Raw genomic sequence first — 20,422 nt, 5'->3', positions numbered from 1 at the left:
ATTCTAGCTGCCGTATTCTGCACTAGCTGCAGCTCCTGAACACTCTTCAAAGGTAACCCCAAGTAGAATACATTGGAGTAGTCTAGGATAGATGTAACTAAGCCATGGTTCGCTGAGGCTAGATATGACTGAGTCAGGCATGGATGCAGCTTACACACCAACTAAATCTAGACAAACCACTCCAAACCATTGCAACTACCTGGTTTTCTGCTATGTCAAGCAGAAGTCTCAAGCTGCAAACCCAACTTTTCAAAGGAAGTATAACTCCATCCAAGACAGGGAAAGATCTCAAGTTTATGGCCTGCCATTCTACTAAACAGGGGACCTCTGTTTTCTCAGGAATCAGTTTCACCTTGTTCACCCTCATCTAGCCCTTTACAGCAAGATTTGAGTCCAGTGGTTCCTTAGAGACCAACAAGGTTTTCAGAGCGTAAGCTTTCAAGAGTCAGAACTCCCTTCGTCAGACACAAATAGGAAAGTGGATTTTTTATTTTCAGTCCCTTAGCTATAATGTCCAGTCTTCTGCATTTGGTGAGAAAGATAATATCAGTTTGTACCTGTACAAGTTTCTTCATGAGGTTGATAGATTTTTACTCCATGCAGATGAACGTGGTGCCTTCCATGAGGATAGTCTAGGTGGGTTGCTGCATTTTTCTGCAACAGAACAACAGGATTTTAGTCCAGCGGCACCTTAGAGACCAACAAGAAGGGAGCTGTGACTCTCAAAAGCTGACACTCTGAAAATCTTGTTGGTCTCTTAAAGTGCCTTTGGACTCAAATCCTGCTGTTCTACTGCAGACCAACATGGTGACTCACCTAAACCAGCCATTACAGACTCCAAGCAACAGTTCAGAACAAACCGCATCCTTGGAATTAGGTGGAAAAGTGGAGCTGGGTATCAGCAGCATATTGGTGACACCACAGCCCAAACCACCTGATGACCTCTGTCAGTGACTTCATATAGGTATTAAATAGCATGGGGGATAAGATTGAACCTTGTGGAACCTCACAGGCCAATAGCGAAGCAGCAGAGCAGGAGTCCCTCAGAAGTACCTTCTGATACTGGAACCACTGTAACACAGTAGCCCTTAGTCCCAGAGCCAAGAGGCAACTCAGAAGAGTACCATGGCTGATGGTATCAAAGGCCACTGAGATGTCCAGTAGCATAGCAGGGTCACAGTCCCCCTATCTAGTTCTCAGTAAAGGACATCAACCAAAGCAACCAGTGCAGTTTCTGTTCCAAATCCCATCCTAAAGCCAGATTGAAATGGGTCCAGAAAACCCATCTATTCCAAGAGCCCCTGGAGCTGAGAAGCAACCACCCACTCTAACACCTTTCTCAAGAATCTAAGATGAGAGACTGGCCAGAAGTTGCCCAGCATAGTAGGTTTCAGGTAGGCTCTTTTTTCAACATGGGTCTAATAACTGCCTCATTGAGCATGGGTGGTAAAATTCCCTGTCTTAAAGAAGAATTTATCACTCCCCTTACCCAATCTGCCAGTCCCCCTCTGGCAGCTTTTATCATCCCGAAAAGGCATCGAGAGCACAGGTGGTAGGCCTCACCTCTGCAAGAATCTTGTCCACATCCTCAGGCTCAACAAGCTGAAAGGTATCCATCTAGATCAAACAAAGAGGCACCAAAGGTATAATATCTGGACGTGCATCTATCCCGGCATCTAGGTCAAATCAAGGCATTTTGTCTGCAAATTAAGTAGCAAATTGATCACAGTGGGCCAACATGTGGTCAAAGTCCAGTTCCCTGGGGCTATGATGCAAAAGCCTCTGAACCACGCAGAGCATCTCAACTGGATGATTAGAAGCAGATGCAATGGTGGTGGTGAAATATTGCCTTTTTGCTGTCATCCATGACCACAGAATAGGCTTTAATATGGGTGCTATGCTGTGTTTAATCACCCTTGCTTTAAGTTTGCCACCAGCAGTGCTTTAGCCATCCTCCCTCCCGTTTCATTGCTATCACTTCCACAGTAAACCAGAAGACTGCTTGGCTCTGTCTGGGAGGGAGGGTGCTTAGGGGCAATTGTGACATGAGCCTGAGCTATTTCCCTATTCCAGAGAGTGGTCAGGAGTGGACCTTGACAGACTCGTCAGCAGCCAAGGGATCCATCAGGAACCTGAGGTGGACCATCTACTGGAGGGAAGAAGAAGCAGCGACTCTAAACTCTTATCAGGGAATGATCTGTCCGTGACAATGGAGTAAGCTTTAACTCCCCCACATCCAGATCTCCCTTTCCATCAGTATAATAGATCAGATCCAGTGTATGTCCTGCTAAAAGTATGGGGCCAGTAATTACTTGGGACAGAATCATGGCCCTCACGGAGGCTATGAAATCCTGAGTTGCTCCTGACAGCCTGGCCTCAGCATGAATATTGAAGTTACCGAGGACCAACAGTGTCAACAGCCCAGGATGACCAGGTGTACTTCCCATCTTGCTATCCAAGTCTCTCTTTATGATCTGGTAGATGTGGTGTTGAAGACTCCTAGGCTGGTTGTTTTTGGAGGACTTCAACATCCATGCTGAGGCTATCTTGTCAGGAGCAGTTTAGAATTTCATGGTCTCCATGACAAGTCACTAGTTGAGGTTATTTACACACATCCAGGCCTTATACTACATGTGAATAAAATAACATCAAAAATAGCCATGAAATAAAAGGATTTAAATTTTTGGCAGGTGTTCACCAACTAGCACAGAACAGAGTACTCCAGTTGAACATTGTGACAAATTAGCACCTCACTGAAATATGAACAATTTCAAAGGAAGTAGTAACTCAAAAGTATTATAATAGTTAAGCGCTCAGAGCAGAACTACAAGTGACAAAAGGCACAGGTTGGACACTTGTCAGCTTCCCTCAAGTTTTGATGGGAAATGTAGGCATCCTAGTCTTGCAGCTTGGCTCTCTGACTGCTGTCCAATGGACTTTTCAACTGTCACTTGTCCAACATTCCGCCAAGCTGCCTACATTTCCCATCAAAACTTGAGGGAAGCTGACAAGTGTCCAACCTGTGCCTTTTGTCACTTGTAGTTCTGCTCTCAGAAGGCAAGGAAAGTGAACTCACATCTGAAATGCTGCTCAGCCCCTTGGTTTTTGGCCTGCAGTGTCCCACAAGGTTCCATCTTGTCCCTGATGCTTTTTAACATCTACACAAAACTGCTGTTATCTACATGAACATCTGTATGAAACCATCATCCTTAGATTTGGGCTTAGTTGCCACCAACATGCTGGAGACACTGAGCTTTATCTTGCACTTTCCAAGACAAGGAGAGTACCACGGTAATGCAACAAAAGGTGAAAAAATAAACTGTGACAAATTAACTATAACAAGTCAAGAAATTTTCTTCGTAAGTCAGAAAACTCTATTCATGAAACAAGAACATCTTTCGAGGATTAATTGTAAGACCATTGAAGCTCCTCTGGTTGAACGTTACATACAGATGAAACACGGAGAAAGGGACGTATGTTACATGATTGTTTATGTTAGCAAACTAAAAGATCCTGATTCTATACATAGGGAATTAAATCAAAGGGAAGCATGGTTGATTTTTAAACTCAATTCTATCAGCTCATTTGGTCTTAATTTGAATATGGATTTATCATCTTATTTATGAGGGGTTTTGGTATACTGGCTCTTTAAGAACAACAGCTTTTCTGTCTTTAAAATGGAGACCTCTGGTACCCGTTAAATTCATTCAAAATGGAGGATGGATGCTGACTGATCTTGTAAAAATACTGTTGATTATTGTAGCTGTGAGTATGAAATGACTTTAAATGAATTTCAAAAAATGTTATATGATGTATATTGTATATTTATTATTGATATTAATGATTTTAGGACCTATTATTGCTATTGATAACTGTCTGGATGGAGGATTAATTTTGAAATGGGTTTATTTGCTGGCTTCCCGTCACAGTTATTATCAGCCTGTCTCAACTACTGAATCCTTATGGAATAATTTCTTCAGATGGAAGAAAATAATTTTGGATATATAGTTTGGACTTAATTGCACCGTCTGGAAAGTTATTTGTATTTATTACATCTGTGCTACTGTACTTTATGAATATATAACGGTTGTTAAAGTATTAGCACTAGCACTTTATAAAAATACTAAATCTGTTTACAGTACTTGGCACTTTAGCTTTGGCTGTTTCAAAGTTTGGATTCCTGTTTGATGCTTTGCCTGCTATATGTAACCAACGCGTTATACATGTACCACTTCATTTAAATTGTTTCATGAATAGAGTTTTCTAACTTAAAAAGAAAATTACTTGACTTGTTATAGTTAGTTTGTCATGGTTTATTTTTTCACCTTATCTTGCACTTTCAGCAGATCCCAGGGAGGCTGTGGAAGCTATGAACAGGCAGTTTTGGAGTGGATGTGGCTTAACAAACTGAAACTTAATCCTGACAAGGCAGAGGTGCTACTGATGGGAGGAAGGTCTGACTCAAGAAATGGGTTATCACCTCTTCTGTGTGGGGTTGCATTCCCCTTAAATAAGCAGGTTTGTAGCCCAGGGGTTCTGCTGGGCCTTATGTTGGATAAACAGTTGGCAGCAGTTGCCAGGGATACCTTTTCACTAGCTTTGGCTGGTGAGCCAGCTGCAGCCCTCCTTGGGCAGGAAAGATCTTTCCACTGTAGTACATACCCTGGTAACATCTAGGAGCGAAGCTACAAGAGATGATTTACACGAGGAGGAGCACATGAAGGGAGTTGCAATGTTAGCTGGGAAGCTGAGTTTCAAAAGTGATTGAAAGGCTTTGTTAATTTCCCCTTTCTACAGAGCCAGGGAGATGCTGCTCAGAGGGTTTGTTTATTTCCTCTTTGCCTCTTAGAAGGGGTGTGTGAAACTGAAAGAGGAAATTAAACCCTCTGAGTATCCATCTTCCTGGCTCTGTAGAGAGGGGAAATTGACAAAGCCTTCTGATCTCTTTTAAAACTCAGCTTCCCGGCTAACATTGTGACTCCCTTCATATGGTCCTCCTCATGTAATTCGTCTCTTGTAGATTGGCTCTTAATTAGATGTGGGACAGCCCTGTCCAGAAGCTACAGTAGATATAGAATGCTGTGGCCAGAATGCTGACAGGAGTGGGTCATAGGACCATATCATTCCAATATTGTTCCATCATTACTAGTTCCCAATTTGCTTCCAGGCCCAAGTCAAGGTGCTGGTGTTGACCATTAAAGCTCTATATGGTTTGGGGCCAGCATACCTTGAGGACCTCCTTTTTCCATATGTGCCTACCTGTTCCCTCCAGTCATCTTCAAAGGCTCTGTTCCAGGTCTCCCTGCCATCTGAGGGTTAGCTAGATTTAGGATGCTGAGATTTCCCGATCTTTTTGCTTGATTAACGCAATTTGACAAACAAAACTAAGGATCCAGATAGCTTTTTGGATTGATGCACATGGCTTTATTCAGTGGAATTTTTTTCTATTGTGGATGGTACTGAAAGCTACCGAAAAGCCCAGAAGATTCAGTAGAATTGCACTTTCCTGTCCTTTTCCTGTAAACATTAGTAACCAGGGCTATCAGAGCTATTGCAATATCCCTAAACTGGATTTGGAGCACATTATTCATATTATGGAACCTCTGCAAGTTTTGTCAGTCTGCTCAGAAGAGAATGAACATTGCCAAGGCATTTCCAGGTCAGAAAAAAGGTCAATTGACAGATGTATGTGAGAACAGAGAAAATTTGCACAGAGGCTGACAGTATTCACAGTTGTCAAGTATTTATTTGACACTTGCCAAACAAATACAATACTCTTGGAATGCAAGACCTTTTCCTTGTGAATTAAAATACAGAAAGGAGATTTGTTGCTGATAATGCAACATAAATAGGAAGGGATTTCAGATGTGAAGCAATTGCTTGTAGAAGATGAAATATTTTTCTTACTTTTGAGATGGAAATTCCTTTTGTCAGTTTAGAACCATGAAGATAATCACTGTGGGTGCAATCCTAAACTGGTTTACTCAGAAATAAGTCTCATTTTATTCAAGGGGCTTACTCCCAGGAAAATGTTCTTATGATTGCAGCCTACGGTAGTCATGGTCCTCCCACAGACTTGGGACACATCTACACTTTAAAGGTATACCCATTTGTATTAATATGACTTTAGTGGAACTTTCCTCAAAGAAATGTGAGTGCTACGGTTTTATAGTTGATATCTGCCAAACCCCAGTCCTTATGACGTCTAGGATATGATGAAAGTTAAACAAGTTTAAAACTTATTTTAATATGTAATGCAGACAGTAGAATGGCCTGTAATGGAGTAATTGCTTTTATAAGTTTTACAAATTGTTGAAACTCCTGCATGTTCACTAAGCAAAAGACACAGTATGTTCAAGCTAATGTTTGGTTGGTAGGTGTTCAGCCCAGAAAATATACGTAAGCAGTAAAGTTATATTTCCCATGTGCCCATAGAAGGCCTGGTCTGCCTCAGAATCTTTAACAGCAACTTGATCAGTATATGTAAGAAGATGAAACTTTTCACAGTGTGGAGATAAGCAGAAACCAATTTTTTAGAAGTTGGAAACTCTACATAGGACCAGACACTAGCTACATCCTGAAAACTACTTTTAGTAGTAAATCTACAATCTTATGGATAAAACCAGTAACTTATTCTTCCTAACCAGGCAGCCTCTAATACTGTCTTAGGACTAATAGCTTTCACAGGCTTATCCCTTCCTGCGGTGCCACAGGAGTGAAAAAGGCAAACTCTATGCTGAGGATTATTAGGGAAATGATTGAAGATGAACCAGCCCTTCTATACAGCAATAGTGTCCCCACATTTTGGAATACTGTGGTTCCTGTATCTCAAAAAGGATATTGCAGAACTGGGAAATTACAGAAGAGGGCAACCAAGATAACCAATGGGTTGCAGCATTTTTTCTATGAGAAAAGGCTGAATATCTTGGGACTTTCAATTTAGAAAAGAGATGGCTGAGGAGGAGACATGATAGAAGTTCATAAAATTGTGCATGGGGTAGAGACAGAGGACAGAGAGAACTTTATCTCCCCAAATAGCAGATCTTGGGGGCACCCATTGAAGATCCGGTAGTAGATTCTGGATGGACAAAAGAAAATACCGAGTCAAGAAACTGAGTGATTAAAATGTGGAATTAAAATGTGGAATTGGCTTTCAGAGGATGTAGTGATGGCCACATGCATAGAAAGCTTTAAAAGGAGATTAGACAGATTAATGGAGGATAGGTCCATCAGTGGCTAGTAGCTGTGATCAAACCACCTCCACTTCTCACTTGCCTTAAAAGCCCCTTGCTGAAGTTGCCATAAGTCTATTGCACATTGACCGCACATACGTACACACTGACCGTGGTGACTAAAGCGAACCTCCACATTCAGAGGCAGTAAAAACCTCTAAATGTCAGTGCCTTGAGGCAACATCTGGGGCAGGCTTCTATGCCCTGTTGCTGGCCCTCCAGAGTTACTGGTTGGCCACTGTGTGAGAGAGGATGCTGGGCTAGATGGATCGCTGGTTTGATCCAGCCGGGCTCTTAAGTAAAGCCCTACCTAATCCCTAACTTAATTTATTTACTTCATATGTACCCCATCTTTGTCTCCAGTGGGGACCCAAGATGGCTTATCTAATTCTCCTTGCCTCCATTTGATCCCCACAACAACCCTGTGAGGTAGATTAGGCTGAAAATATATGATTGGCCCAAGGTCACTCAACAAGCTTCCATAGCAAAGTGAAGATTCAAACCTAGTTCACATATAACCATGACTCAGCTGAGACCCTGCTTGATCTTCTCTTCAGGTAAATATAGAACTTGCTTTACATGCTTGTTGGCCATTTAATTTCTTTGTAATAGTTGTCCCCCATGCCATTAATAAAATCTGGAAAGAGTTGTTAATGCAATGAGGGAAAGCTGTTGATAACACTGAAATACTGAAAGTACTGGGAGTGTACGAGCCTATAGATGTATAGCTAAACAATTAATTGTGGCTTTTCCAGAGACGGGGCACAAGGCCTAGATCTTTGGCAGCACCATAAGAAAAAAATAGCAACTAAGAGTTGCTATTACTTTTTGAGTTGTGTCTCTTTATCCTCAGATGTATTTTGATGTCACAGCAAAGGTAAGGCCAAAAATAACCAATACAATTATAGTATTTTTACTGCCTGCCAATCAGTTCCACATGGATATCTTGTTGCAACCTCTGAATTTATACCATTATCTTTCTTGGCTATCGCAGTTGGGGCTTTCTATAGAAACATACATGTTGAAACACATTTCTGACATCATCAAAAAAATAATGGTAAGAGTTCAAGGCTGCAGTTAGTTCAGGGGTGGTGTAAGGATATACTAACTCAACCTTGCGCACTTCTTCAGCTGCTTTTTCAAGCCAAGGTGAGGGGTTGCTTCCTAACTTATCATCGTTTCAATATTACTTACTAACTTTCTCAGATTAGAGGTAAATCATATCTATTAACCTAGTGTTCTCTTATATTTAAGTGCCTGAGAATGTATATGAAAGAACAGGAAGATCATTTTTGACCAAGGCCAGTTCCAGGTTCGACAGACGTTGGGCAGAGAGTGCCCCCCTCCTTCGCCCATAACCAGGACCCCTGCTCATTCTCCATTCATTGCCCCACCCGTATACCCTGCACCTGCCTGCGCATCCTTTATCTGCCTGCTCTTCACTCCTCCCTGAGGAAAGTGCACACAGGCAGGTGGCAGAAGAGGTATGCAGGTGGGTGTCCACGTCAGTGGGCCCTACCGGAGGCTCTTCACCTTAGCAGATGTCCCACTTCAAGGTAGATTGGCTGTCAGGCCTGCTTTTAACAAAATAAATGTTTTTAGTAGCATAGTATCTTACAAGGTAACAGTAAGCCTGCTGGGTTAAACCCCTGAGCCATCAAGTCCAGCATCCTGTTTCCTGGGGCCAGCCAGATGCCACAGTGATATCCACAAGCGGGGCACACCGAAAACAGAATTCACCTGCTGAATTTTCCCCAGCAGATATAAAAAACCCTGGGTATTTGAAAATATAACATAGTAAAACAAAACTATGATTGTATGGGCACTACAGCAATAAAAATAAAAAAGCAGCAGTAGTAGAATAAGGTATCATGAAAGGGTTCACTACAAGTAGCACCAAATTTGGTCATCCTAAGGGCAAGAAGTTGCTTTGGACCCCTCTGTGAGCCAGTCTTGCGTAGTGATTAGAGTGTTGGACTAGGATCTGGGAGGCCCAGGTTTAAATCCTTGTTCTCCTTGCTGGATGACCTTGGGCCAGTCAGCCTGACCTACCTCACAGGGTTGTTGTGGAGGAGAGGAGAATGATGTAAAGCCACTTTGGGTCCCCATTGGGAGAGAAAGGCAGAAGTTAATAAAATACCTAGCTCAAGCTTCATTCATTAAAAGTGTTTTCAGTATTGTTTCGTTTTCAGTATTGGTAGCTATGATGTTTTAATTTATCTCAGCTTTTCATGTAAGTGGCATTAAGAACACCTGAAAAAATAATACTTGGGTTGAAAAGCAGTAAATAAATTATCAATGGAAGTGTGGCTATGCAATGTTCTTCATCACTATGAGAGTGGAAGATACATTTACTTGTGTACAGATTTGGGAAGTGTTCATCAAAACACTGAGTGTCAGCCTATAGTATTAGGAACTGAATCAGTTCATTAATATATAGCTCATAATTTTCCTGGAATATTGTATATGTTGTTGATCACGGCTTCAATTTAATATTTGCTCACTATATATGTACGTACAAGTCTCAAATTGAGGTGGTGGGAACCCTTACTGTCAACCCCTCATTTCATCATAACCTTTATTCTCATTTACACAGAGATTACAGCTTATTGGAGTTTCCTTGCATACATGAAGCCCAACCAGCTGAAAGAAATGACATTAAAGGGTACGATTAAATAAACAGGATAGAGAACAAAGAGGAAGAAGCAGACCTTCTGTATGCCTGTTTTGTCACAAAACAGTGACTTAGAGAATGGAATAGGATTGGATCTTTTGTAGAAAGCCCAACTATGACACAGACCACAGTGTGTGATGCTGTTGCATGAAATGATAGACTGAATTTGTTTTTAGATATGTTGTTTAAATGGTTCACCCCAATTACAGCATTAACTTTTTTGCCACTGCTGGGAAAAGATGCCTATCTTTGTTAACATGAACATTATTATTTTTTGCACTAGTTCATAAAGGTTTTTCTCCCGAATAGTTTGTTCTGGTTTTTTACTTAAGAATTTAGGATTGATCAAGAACAATTGCTTCTATAATGCTTTTCTCTCCCAAAGATTTGTTCTTCTACTGCTGTGTCTTACTAGATACTATGTTTAGGATTTCCATGTTCCACAGAAGTTTTCTTCTATCTCATTTAGTGAAATGTGATCAGTGCTACAGGCTTGTCTTTTTTTCTTTTTTTCATCCAGTTGAAAATCTCTCTTATATTTAAGAAGGCAGTTAGATACTAATAATCCTACCCTAATTGTTCTTTCTGTTAGTAGCATTTTTTTCCAGATGCATATCACCTCACGTTCTGAATAGTTGCTAAACTATTCACGAGTTCAGAACATGTCCAATTGCTCATTTACCTTTGTAGAGTCTAGCGTTACTAAAGTAGCATACATTACTGAGAGGTTACAGCTAGCTACAAAAATTAATAACATTAGGAGCCAAGTGGTTATCCTATGTTCAGAAAGCAAGTTAGCCAACAAAAAGTGTGCCATAGGATGTATTTTAAATTAGTGTATAACTCTCCAATGCACATTTACTCAGTCACATTAACTTCAGTATAATCACCAACAGGGCCATCTTCAGAGGCCCTGATTTGGGCGCTCAAACCTTCTGAGATTAGGTGGGTATCAATGCAGGACAGGGCCTTCTCAGTGGTGGCACCAAAACTCTGGAACTCTCCCCTCAGGGAGATTCGCCTGTCCCTTTCTGTTGCGGTCTGTTGGCATTCCCTCAGTGACCCCCCCCCGCCCCCCATGTATAACTGGTTTCTTTTAAAACGTTTGTATTTATTTTAAGCTTTGGTTTTCAATAGTTCTAATGATGTGTTCGTGTGTTGGTTTTAATGCTTTTTAAGATGAGATTTTAATTTGTATGTTTTAATTTGTTAGCCGCCTAGGTTGCCCTATGGGAGTAGAAAGTCAGGGTAAAAATCTTGTTAATGAATAAATAAATCACCAAGACTTCATGTAGTCTTTATTTATTATAACATTTATATCTCCCCTTTCCCCATGGCTCAAGGTAGTTAAGTCTTGCGACCGGATGCTGCAATCCTATGCATGCTTACTTTGGAAAAACTCTGCTGAATTCAGTGGGACTTGCTTCCAAGTGAATGTAAATTACTGTATACATTGATTTCCTCAGTAATTGCGTTTCTGTGCATTTTCCAAAGTCATCACTGAAATTTTAGCAGGATTAAAAATAAGAGCCTTATTACCAAACAGAGCTGACTTCTTATAAGTGAAGGAAAGATGCAGAAAAGTAAAATTATGCTGCATAAAGCTTAAGCCAAATTAAGCGAGTTCTCCCTTAAAGTGATGCATGTACAGAACGGTCATTTCACACATTGCTATATTGCATAAAAAGCCACTGCTGCAGCTTGGGCAAATTAAACAGAGCCACATAATGAGTCCAATCTAGGAAAATAATTGAAGACCATGTCTTTTCAGTTCACATGTTTTCAGGTGAGTCCTAATAGGTTTTGTAGAAAATGGGTATTTATCCCCTTTCCCCATGACTCAAGGTATTTGTTTACATGGAAAAAAATAACAACTTGGGGGTTCCATAATAACACAGGGCAAAGTACCTCCTTTCAGAATTTTCCTTAATACTTTAATCCCTATAACTGGTACATGGTACCACCATAATGACTAGATATTTAAAATACTTAAATTGTACATACAGAATGCTTGTATTTCACAAAATTCTAAATACAGCACAGAAAAAAGTATAAATCAATTAAAAACTTTGAAAGCCCCATTCCTGGTCTGGATTTACATTTTTGTGCCACATTACAAAAATCTATCGCTGATGAATTATTAGAACATCAAACACTTGATTTTTTTTAAAGCTAAGACTGCCACCACCTTGCACTTCCATCATAAAATGATATGTAAAGCACCAGTATCTGCTGATATCACAGCTGTAAGGCATAAACAGGTCACGCAGGAGTTATTCCAGCCTAAGCCAATCAAAATCAATGGATTTCACTGTCATTGAGTTTGTACTGTCATTCTACTAAATATCAGCAAGGTAAAATACTAAGAGGAATGTTGCCTTTTAAACACAGAATACATTAAACGGGACTCATTTCCAGTACTTCCTCAAAATGACCTTATCTCCAGGTTGACTACTGCTCTGCTTCTGGGAAAGGGCTGTGACTCAGTGGTAGAGCATCTGCTTGGCATGTGGAAGGCCCCAAGTTCCAGCCTCTCTGGTTAACAGGATCAAGTAGGAGGCAATGTCAAAAACCTCTGCCTGAGACCCTTGACATCCACCGTCAGTCTGAGTAGACGGTACTGACCTTGAGGGATCACTGGTCTGACTCAGTATACGGTAGCAGTGTTAAGAGTTATGTACAATGCCACTTGTATAGCAGTGGCTATTTAATGCAGCATTTAGGATTGAGCTGCAAAAGTTGTTTGTCTTTCCTCCTTAGGGTTATAGAATGATGCACGAGGTCGAGAAAGCAGATAGACTTTCCCCCACTTTTTCATAATACCAGAACTCAGGGGCACCCAATGAAGTTGTTGGAAAATAGGTTCAGGTCAAGAAAAAAAAATCTTTACCCAACGAGTAATTAAACTGTGGAAGTCATTGCCAGTGGATATAATGCTGGCCATGAGCATAGATGACTCAAAAGGGGGGGGGTAGATGCATGGAGGAGGGGCCCATCTACAGCTACTTGCCATAGTGACTAACAGGAACATCCATATAGAGAGGCAATCAACATCAGAAATCCAGGGCTAGGAAGCAACGTTAGAGGAAGGTCTCAGCTTTTGTGCCCCGTTTGTTGCCTTCCAGTGCAACTACTTAGCTGCTGTGTGAAACATGATGCTGGACTAGATGGACAGCTGGTCTGATCGAGGAGGGCTCTTAATGTTCTTACTGAAAATGCCTTATAATGACGCAGGCCATCATGTGCAAGACTATAGTAAAATTAAGATTTTCTTTGTGTGTTTGTGCTTGTTGCAGCACCATCATTCAGACGTCATGTTTAACTTAGCAAATAACTGTAAGTCCATTTTTAGGTATTGTTCTTTCTTTATTGTTAGTTGTCATGGTTCAGTTACACAGATAGCCACTCTAGAGCTTCTAAGAGCCAACTGGGGTCCCTGCACAAAGATTTCCATGCCACCCAGACCCAGCCTTGTGTGCTCCCAGAGTACACAAGGCCTCTGGAATCTTGCACTTGTAACCCTCTCCTGAGCAGGTCAGACAGTTGTTAATAGCTAAAACATCTAAGCTCCAACATCTGTGACTGTATAGAGTAAACATCTGTAAAATTAGAAGACACATTTCAAGTTGCCAAGAGAAGCAAGAGCCCTGAAGCTGGCATTCATTCAATGTTCAGTACTGTGGAAAACCTAAAGCAAACCCAGTTTTTTCTTTCAAGCTTCTAAAGAGTTTGAAGATCAAAGCTGAATTACTGAACTCACTCACTTAGTAGTAAGCTGCACTGAACACGTATTTTATTTTCAAATCTAGAGAGTCCAGTGATAGCGACAGAATTTTGATTTAAAAAAAAAAAAATTTTTGTTGCTGATCAAGATTATATCATTTTACTTCCCCATATTAGAAAGATTTTGAAACTCCTGAATTAAAAGTAATCTGTCCACCATTCACAACTATTTTTTAAATCTTTTTTCCAAATTTTATTTTTGATTCTAAGATTTACAACACGTCATACTGACGTTTCATATGACTTACAATATAACAGAATGAATTACAGATATCAGGTCATATTATCGCAGCTAATTAAAATAAAAAAAATTCAAAATAAATTTTAAAAAATATAGTAAGTTTAAGCTAAGACAAGCTACAAATGAGAGAGATATGAACAGTAACATTTTACTAATGATGTCAGTATGTACTCCACGGCTAAACATTGCACACAACAGAGTAACCTTAGATACCTTAAGATAGCTGAATTTTATGGATATAAGAGTTTCAGATAGACTGGGTTTGGGGATAGAATATCCTCTTTGGTAATGTGCTCAAGAAATGGGAGCCATTTCTCAATGAACCCAGTTGTTTTAGGGTAAATTTCAGATTGGAGGAGACCATCTGCAATCTTTTCCATTATCAGATGACCACCATTCACAACTGTGAACAACCATTGTTCACCCAGGAGAGACCAAGAAAAAAAGCCCAAGGCCGCAATCTACAATATTTTTCTCTTGCAGCAAATCACCAAAGTGTGCAAGATAATTGTAAATTCTTGAGACAACAACAATCCATATTTTGTAATAATTACAAACTCCCTCCAAATGTTTTCTCTTTTGGGGGGTGGCAAGGTCTAAAAAGAATATTTTCACATCATAATCCTAAGCGTGTTTATTCAGAAGAAAATCAGCATTGTGTGGCGGTTAGAGTGTTGCGCTAGGATCCCGGAGCTCCAGGTTTGAATCCCCTCAGCCACGGAAGCTTGCTAGGTGTTCTACTTCACAAAATTGTTATGAGAAATGGAGGTGAGGTGAGGAGGAGGAGGTAAATTACTTTGTGTCCCTATTGGCGAAGAGGCAGCATACAAATGAAGTAAACAAGTCCATTTGAACAGAATTGGGCTTGTTTTAGCGTGTGCAGGATCGTGTCCAATTTCTCTGCCTCTTTCCCAACTTTACTTCAGTCTAGGCTATGTTTGCCATAGACAACAAAAGCAATCTTCAACAAAAAGCAAAAGAGCAACAGCATTTTATTTTAATTGCTGTTGCTTGTCTTGTTTTACCGAAATGTTTTGACTGGCGTTGGCCATCTTGAGCCCCATAGACGGGCGCTTAATAAGTCAAAATTGGCTCAACTTTTTTGTGTCTAGTTTAGTGGAGACCTATTTACTTGACGAAGAGCGAGGTTTGGCGCGTTAATGGCACTTTCGCAATCCCTGTGCAGGAATCGTATTACTGGCGATCACAAGACTTCAGCACAAGGTTCTGTGAAGAGTTTCTACGGGCGCATATTCGCGCTCTCGCCGCCAGGGTAGCTGGCATCCCCCTCCTTTGGTTTTCACTTGCCCTCTAATGGGAGATTTGCCTGGGGACGACGGCGAGGCGTTCATTTTTCAAACTTGGAGAGCTGCGTTATCGAAGAGGTGGCTTCGCCCTCACGGGCTGGGGTGCTAGGGAAGTATCGAGTGGCCCTCAGCGCGTAGCTCCCTCTGTTTTTCCGACCGTGGGGCGCTTGGAGAACTGACTGCGCTTTGCGCAATTCTGCTGGACAGAAGGGAAACCTAAAGGGTTGCGCGTCCTTCTACCCTCCGTGTACCTCGCCATTGTTGACAACGCGCGAAGCTGAACAGGGAGGTGGCTGTAGCCGTCATCTTTCCCGTTCCTCCCTCGACAGCCCTGTTGTATTGCAGCCTGGAAATACCGACTCTTTTTAAAACTCTGTCGGGTTCAAAGAGAGCCGAAATCAAAAGGCAGGGAGAACCCCCCCCCCCTTCCAGCGTATACACGCCTCTCGTCCCCCAGTCTCCCTTGCCCTCCTCTTTCGGCCTGAAAGAGGCTGGTGCAAGCCGAGCGACTGAGCGCGCGCTGGCTGACTGGTTGCCCCGAGGAATGCGCGGTATGCAGGAGGCAGAAGCAACCATTCGGCGGGACGGGGAGGGGGGACAGCGGCCGACGCCCGTTGCAGCCGCAGAAGCCCGTGCCCTTGGGGAGCCGCAGGCGTCCCGGGACACCAGCGAGCGGCGCCGAGCGCTCCAGACTCGACGGTCTCCGCTGCAGCCTGGAGGCGTGTAGGCGGTGCAGTGCTGCACTGGGCCGTTCCCCCCCTTCCGCCCCTCCCGGTTGCGCTCTTTCTGTCTGTCTGCCTCTCTCTGGGCGGTGGTTGAGGCCGCTAGGAGGTGGGAGCGACGCAGCTGCGGGGAAAGTCGCTACCGCGGCTAAACGACACGGGCGAAATCAATGAAGTGACTTTTTGCGGCGGCCAGGAGCTAGAGGGTCAGCCTGGCTTGGGTGCCGCCGGTGATCCCGGGAGAGGAGAGGAGGAGGGCGACGACAGGCGCATTGCATGAGAGACTCAGCCAAGGGACAGGAGGGAGGAGGAGGCGGAGGAAGCGGCGAGTCAGCCAGCGGCAGCAGAGCAGCCCAGCCTCAGCAGCCGGGGAGGGAGAGGCGGCTGCCAGCAGTCGCCTCCCTGAAGCGCGCGCCGGCCAAGTTGCCTCCGAAGTTGCTTCCCGTCCGGAGGGGCGGCTCGGGCTGCGGCTGGGCGATGATCTTCCCCAACAGCAGTAGCAACTCCGCGGGCGGCGGCAGGACTCCGTATCGGAAGCAGGTACAGACGAACTCGAGGCGCGGGACGCGTGTGTCGGGGAAGGGAGCGGGGGGGAGGGCTCGGGGAGAGCAGAGGGTGGGGACTCGGCCTGCGCCGAGCCTCGCTCTGGAGGATCCAGCCAGCTTTTTCGGAAATTGCAGGCAGAGGCAAAAAGCCGCCCTCCCCCCAGCCTCCTCTCCTGGCGGGTTGCGGCGCTCGTCTCTGGCCTCTCTTTCATCCAACACTCCGACTGAGACGAGAGAATGACTCGCGTCCTTTGTGGTGGGGCGAGCGGGAGCTTTCCAGCTGGGGTGACTCGCAAGACGGACGGTAGCGATGTGGGTTGTCTGTCCGGGGCTCCCGAGAGGCAGGGCTCAGGCTCGACGGGGCTCCGCAACAAGTTTTTGTCAAAGGTTCCTCGAGTTTGCAGCGACGTGCATTGGAAATCGAAACTTTAGGCCGACGGTTTCCGTTCCTGTCGAAGCAGCCAGGAGGGAGCGGGCACCCCAAAACAAAAGTTGGCACGTTTAAAAACACATACACAAAAATGGTCGCCTCTGACCTTGGTTCGTACTCCGGGGGGGGGGGTTACGTTAAAATAAGTCTTGGATGAATCACCCCCTGGTTTGAAGAGTGCAGTCGACCGTCTCCTTTTACAACGCCGTCTTCTCACAATTATCTGTCCGAAAGAGAGGTTTAAATGTGTAAAGGGATAATCCGCAGGAAATGCTTTGGCGTATTTATTTCTTCTCTCTCTTGCCTTCCCCTTTCCGAGTGTGCAAGAAGAAAGTATGATTCTAATAAATCTGATGATTCTGTTGTCTCAGCCTAATTTAATTATACCGAGAACAGGGACGTGGTAGGCCGTTTTCCTGGAATGTTTTTACTAATGTTCTCTACGGTTTGGTTGTTGAAACGCTAGCCTTGGTCGGCAGATCACAAAACATGGAACTGTTGTTCGATTTAGACTTTCGCCTGTCCCGCAAAACTATTTTGCTTCAAAATTTATTTTTTCCAGTTAAAAAAAAATAGTGAAGCATTGTCTTCTCTGTTGGAGCTTATAGACAAAAAAAAGTTGTCTAGGGAGAATCAGTTGTCATCTTAGAGGGAGGAGTTAGAATTTTTTTCCACCTACATTTAAAAAAAAGAATCAGTGATTGTGATTAACCATTGAGAGGATCACACTGACATTGTCAAAATAGCAATTCCAATGACAGTTCTCTCCATTTTTAGTAAGTTTCAACGTTTTAAATGAATTCCCTGCTCTCTCCCTTTAGGGGAGAACTGCTCTCCTTGCAGATAGAATAAGGGTAGTATTATTTCAGCACTGTTTTATGAATAGTATGTAAACAAATACTTGGGAGACTGAAAAGCTAGTTAATTAAGCCCGACACCTTTTTAGAGCCTTGTGCGTTCATTGATTTTTGTGAGGGGCACCGTAGGGTGCTAGTGATGAAAAGGGAATGAAGCACAGAGGGCAAGCCTTTTACTGGAAGAGCTGTATGTTTTGCATGCGGATGTGAGTCGGCCTACTGGCCTGGAACATACCGATAAGATGCTCTTTTCACAGTGCTCTCCTTGAATTCAAAAGCTAAAAGGGCTGACTGAATCAGAAAAACAAACAGACTCCTCTTTCAATGGGGAAGAGGAAAAAATGAATGTGTGGTCATTATGTGGTCCTAAGACTCTGGGTACCAAAGGTTCCGTTTATTGGCGTCAAGCCATTCTTTGGTGAAACACTTCTCACACGGGGTGCTTGGGGGGGGGGGCGCTGAGTGTGCCTGCATTCTAGTCTGCGTAAAGCCCCTGTTGACTTCAATTGGGGCAAACGAAGGCTCTTGCTCCTTCAAAGTGCTCTTGATGATCTTATTTTTGCTGCAGTTTCCCTGACAAATGCAAGAAAATCTAGTTTTATCCGAACACACTATTTTTTTCCCAATCTGAGTGTGGTTTTCTAGTTTCTGTTCCATGTGTAGGTTTCTAAAAATTGAGGCATACATTAAAATGAAATTATCCCTTTCGCTATATTACATTATTTCCAAAGGTTTTTTTTTTAAATTTTACAGGAAACATTTTATATTGTAAAATAAATGTGACGTCAAAGCAAGTGTATGTATTATTCAAAAACATAGTAAACATGCCGTTTGGGCTGTATTTTTAGTGCACTTGAATGGAAGATTATGGTGAGGGGAATGAGCTGCGTTGGGTTATAATCGCTGACAATTTGGCAGCAGTGCGCAAGCCAAAGGAAAGACACATTCTGTCAGTTTTAGTGGGAAAGGATTCCTCTGTAATTCTGTGTTTGCAAATATACCCATGTGCTTTCCATATGTGCATGCACATATTGTTACTTAAATAACCTCTTCATGTTACTAAGGAAGACGTTATTATAGTTCTCTGAATAAAGACTGGTTGTGCTGCTTTCCTGTTTCTCTGCCAATTAGCAACCTCTTCCCCCCGCCCCCACCCCCTCAGGTCAGAAAGTAGTAGGCGTTGCCTTTTCGTGTACTCCTAGAGTGTTGTAGTGAGTGGTGATCTAAGAACTCATCTGTGAAACAAGATTTTCCTGCATCATGGGCAGAAAACAGAATGCCAAAGTACTTATCTTCAGTCCTAGTTAACTTAGAAACTGTTGAAGATAGTAGTAATGCTAGTTAAAACACAATTGAAATGGGTGCATCTTTAGCCTTAATTTACGGTTGTTTTTTATACTTAAATAGTCATTTTCCAGACAGTAGTAGTGATGTATTCTCAATTCATTCCAAGAGATATTTAAAATATAATGGGGCATTTTACCAGTAATGAAGGCTACATTAGAGATGCATTACAAATTACTTTTTATAAAAGATGCTTTTTGTTAGACAGTTGTAGCATCTGTCGGTGCAGTTGCTCTACTGCTTATTTTGTGTGTAAATCAGAACTATTTCTGTGAGATTTACTCGGTGGGTTGTATCGTTGTTGTTTAATCAATATCCCTCCTTTTTAGAAAAGTCCATTCCACACACAGCTTCTGAATACTTTTATTTATTTATTTACATTATTTATAGTCCACCTTTCTCACTGAGACTCAAGGCAGATTACACAGTGTTGAGTCAGTACAGTCAATATCAATGACATTTCATTAAACATGTAATGGGTGTATATTTGCAAATTTGCAAAGATTTAATACAAGTATTATGATCCCCTGCATAAGCTTTTTGGTGGTCAAAGGGGACCACCCTTCCTTTCTCCCTTTTCAGTAGTCTCCAACCCATCAGGTGATGCCAGTATGAATCAAGTATTAAGGGTGTTCTCGCAAGTGACGCGATTGCAGTACAGGAAGTGAAGTCTTGTCACGTGCATGCTGAGGGTGGTTTCTCAACTGGTTCAAGTATAGGTTTTGCCTCTGAACTGCAGATTCCCAAAATCTAAGGTTTAAGTTCTGCCTTGAAAACAACTGAAAGGTTTTCCTCTTCATTTCATACGCAATTGTTTTCTGTAGAGCTGGTGAAGAAATTTGATTAGGTATTTTAAAATCATTTTCTCTGAAGAAAGAGAGCTTTTGACTCTCAAAAGGTTATACCCTGAAACTCTTCTCGTCATCTAAGGTGCCATTGAACTCAAATCCTGCTGTTCTGCTACAGATGAGTATTGCTACCTACCTTAAAAATCATCTGATATTTCTTTAAAAGGAAGCCTTATGAATAAGTGTGGTTGGCCAATTATGCCTCCCCATACCACTTGAAAATCTGAGTTGTTACAAGATAGCCTGCAGTGTGAAGTATTTATTCCCCCCTCCCTGCAACTTTGCCAGGTAACAGTTGTTCTTGCTTCATATTGTTTCATTTTGATGAGTGTAATGTTTACCTCACCAGTGTAAGTAGATTTGCATAGTTTTCGGCTTTCAAGCTGATTAACTGGGCGTAGCTGCATGTGAGGAATTTCACACTGATTTCAGTGCTTGG

The 20,422-nt window shown here is 42.4% G+C and overlaps 1 protein-coding gene across 4 annotated transcripts in view; it reads left to right on the top strand.

The window, feature by feature from the left end:
• The window catches only part of RBMS1 (RNA binding motif single stranded interacting protein 1), a 197,258-nt gene that overhangs the window by 76,385 nt on the left and 100,451 nt on the right, over window positions 1-20,422 (top strand). For 2 of the 4 annotated variants that reach the window (XM_054970472.1, XM_054970471.1), the window contains exon 1: window positions 16,014-16,499. The exons of the other annotated variants lie outside the window; for them this stretch is intronic. In XM_054970472.1, coding sequence (XP_054826447.1) covers window positions 16,236-16,499 — 264 coding nt within the window. In that variant the 5' untranslated portion in view covers window positions 16,014-16,235. Of the gene's footprint in view, window positions 1-16,013; window positions 16,500-20,422 lie in introns of those variants that run through there. 4 annotated transcript variants of the gene reach the window in all.

Source organism: Eublepharis macularius, chromosome 2 (assembly GCF_028583425.1).
Source record: "Eublepharis macularius isolate TG4126 chromosome 2, MPM_Emac_v1.0, whole genome shotgun sequence".
NCBI lineage: Eukaryota > Metazoa > Chordata > Lepidosauria > Squamata > Eublepharidae > Eublepharis > Eublepharis macularius.
Note: the sequence above shows the minus strand (reverse complement) of the source record. Positions and strands in the feature narration are given on the sequence as shown.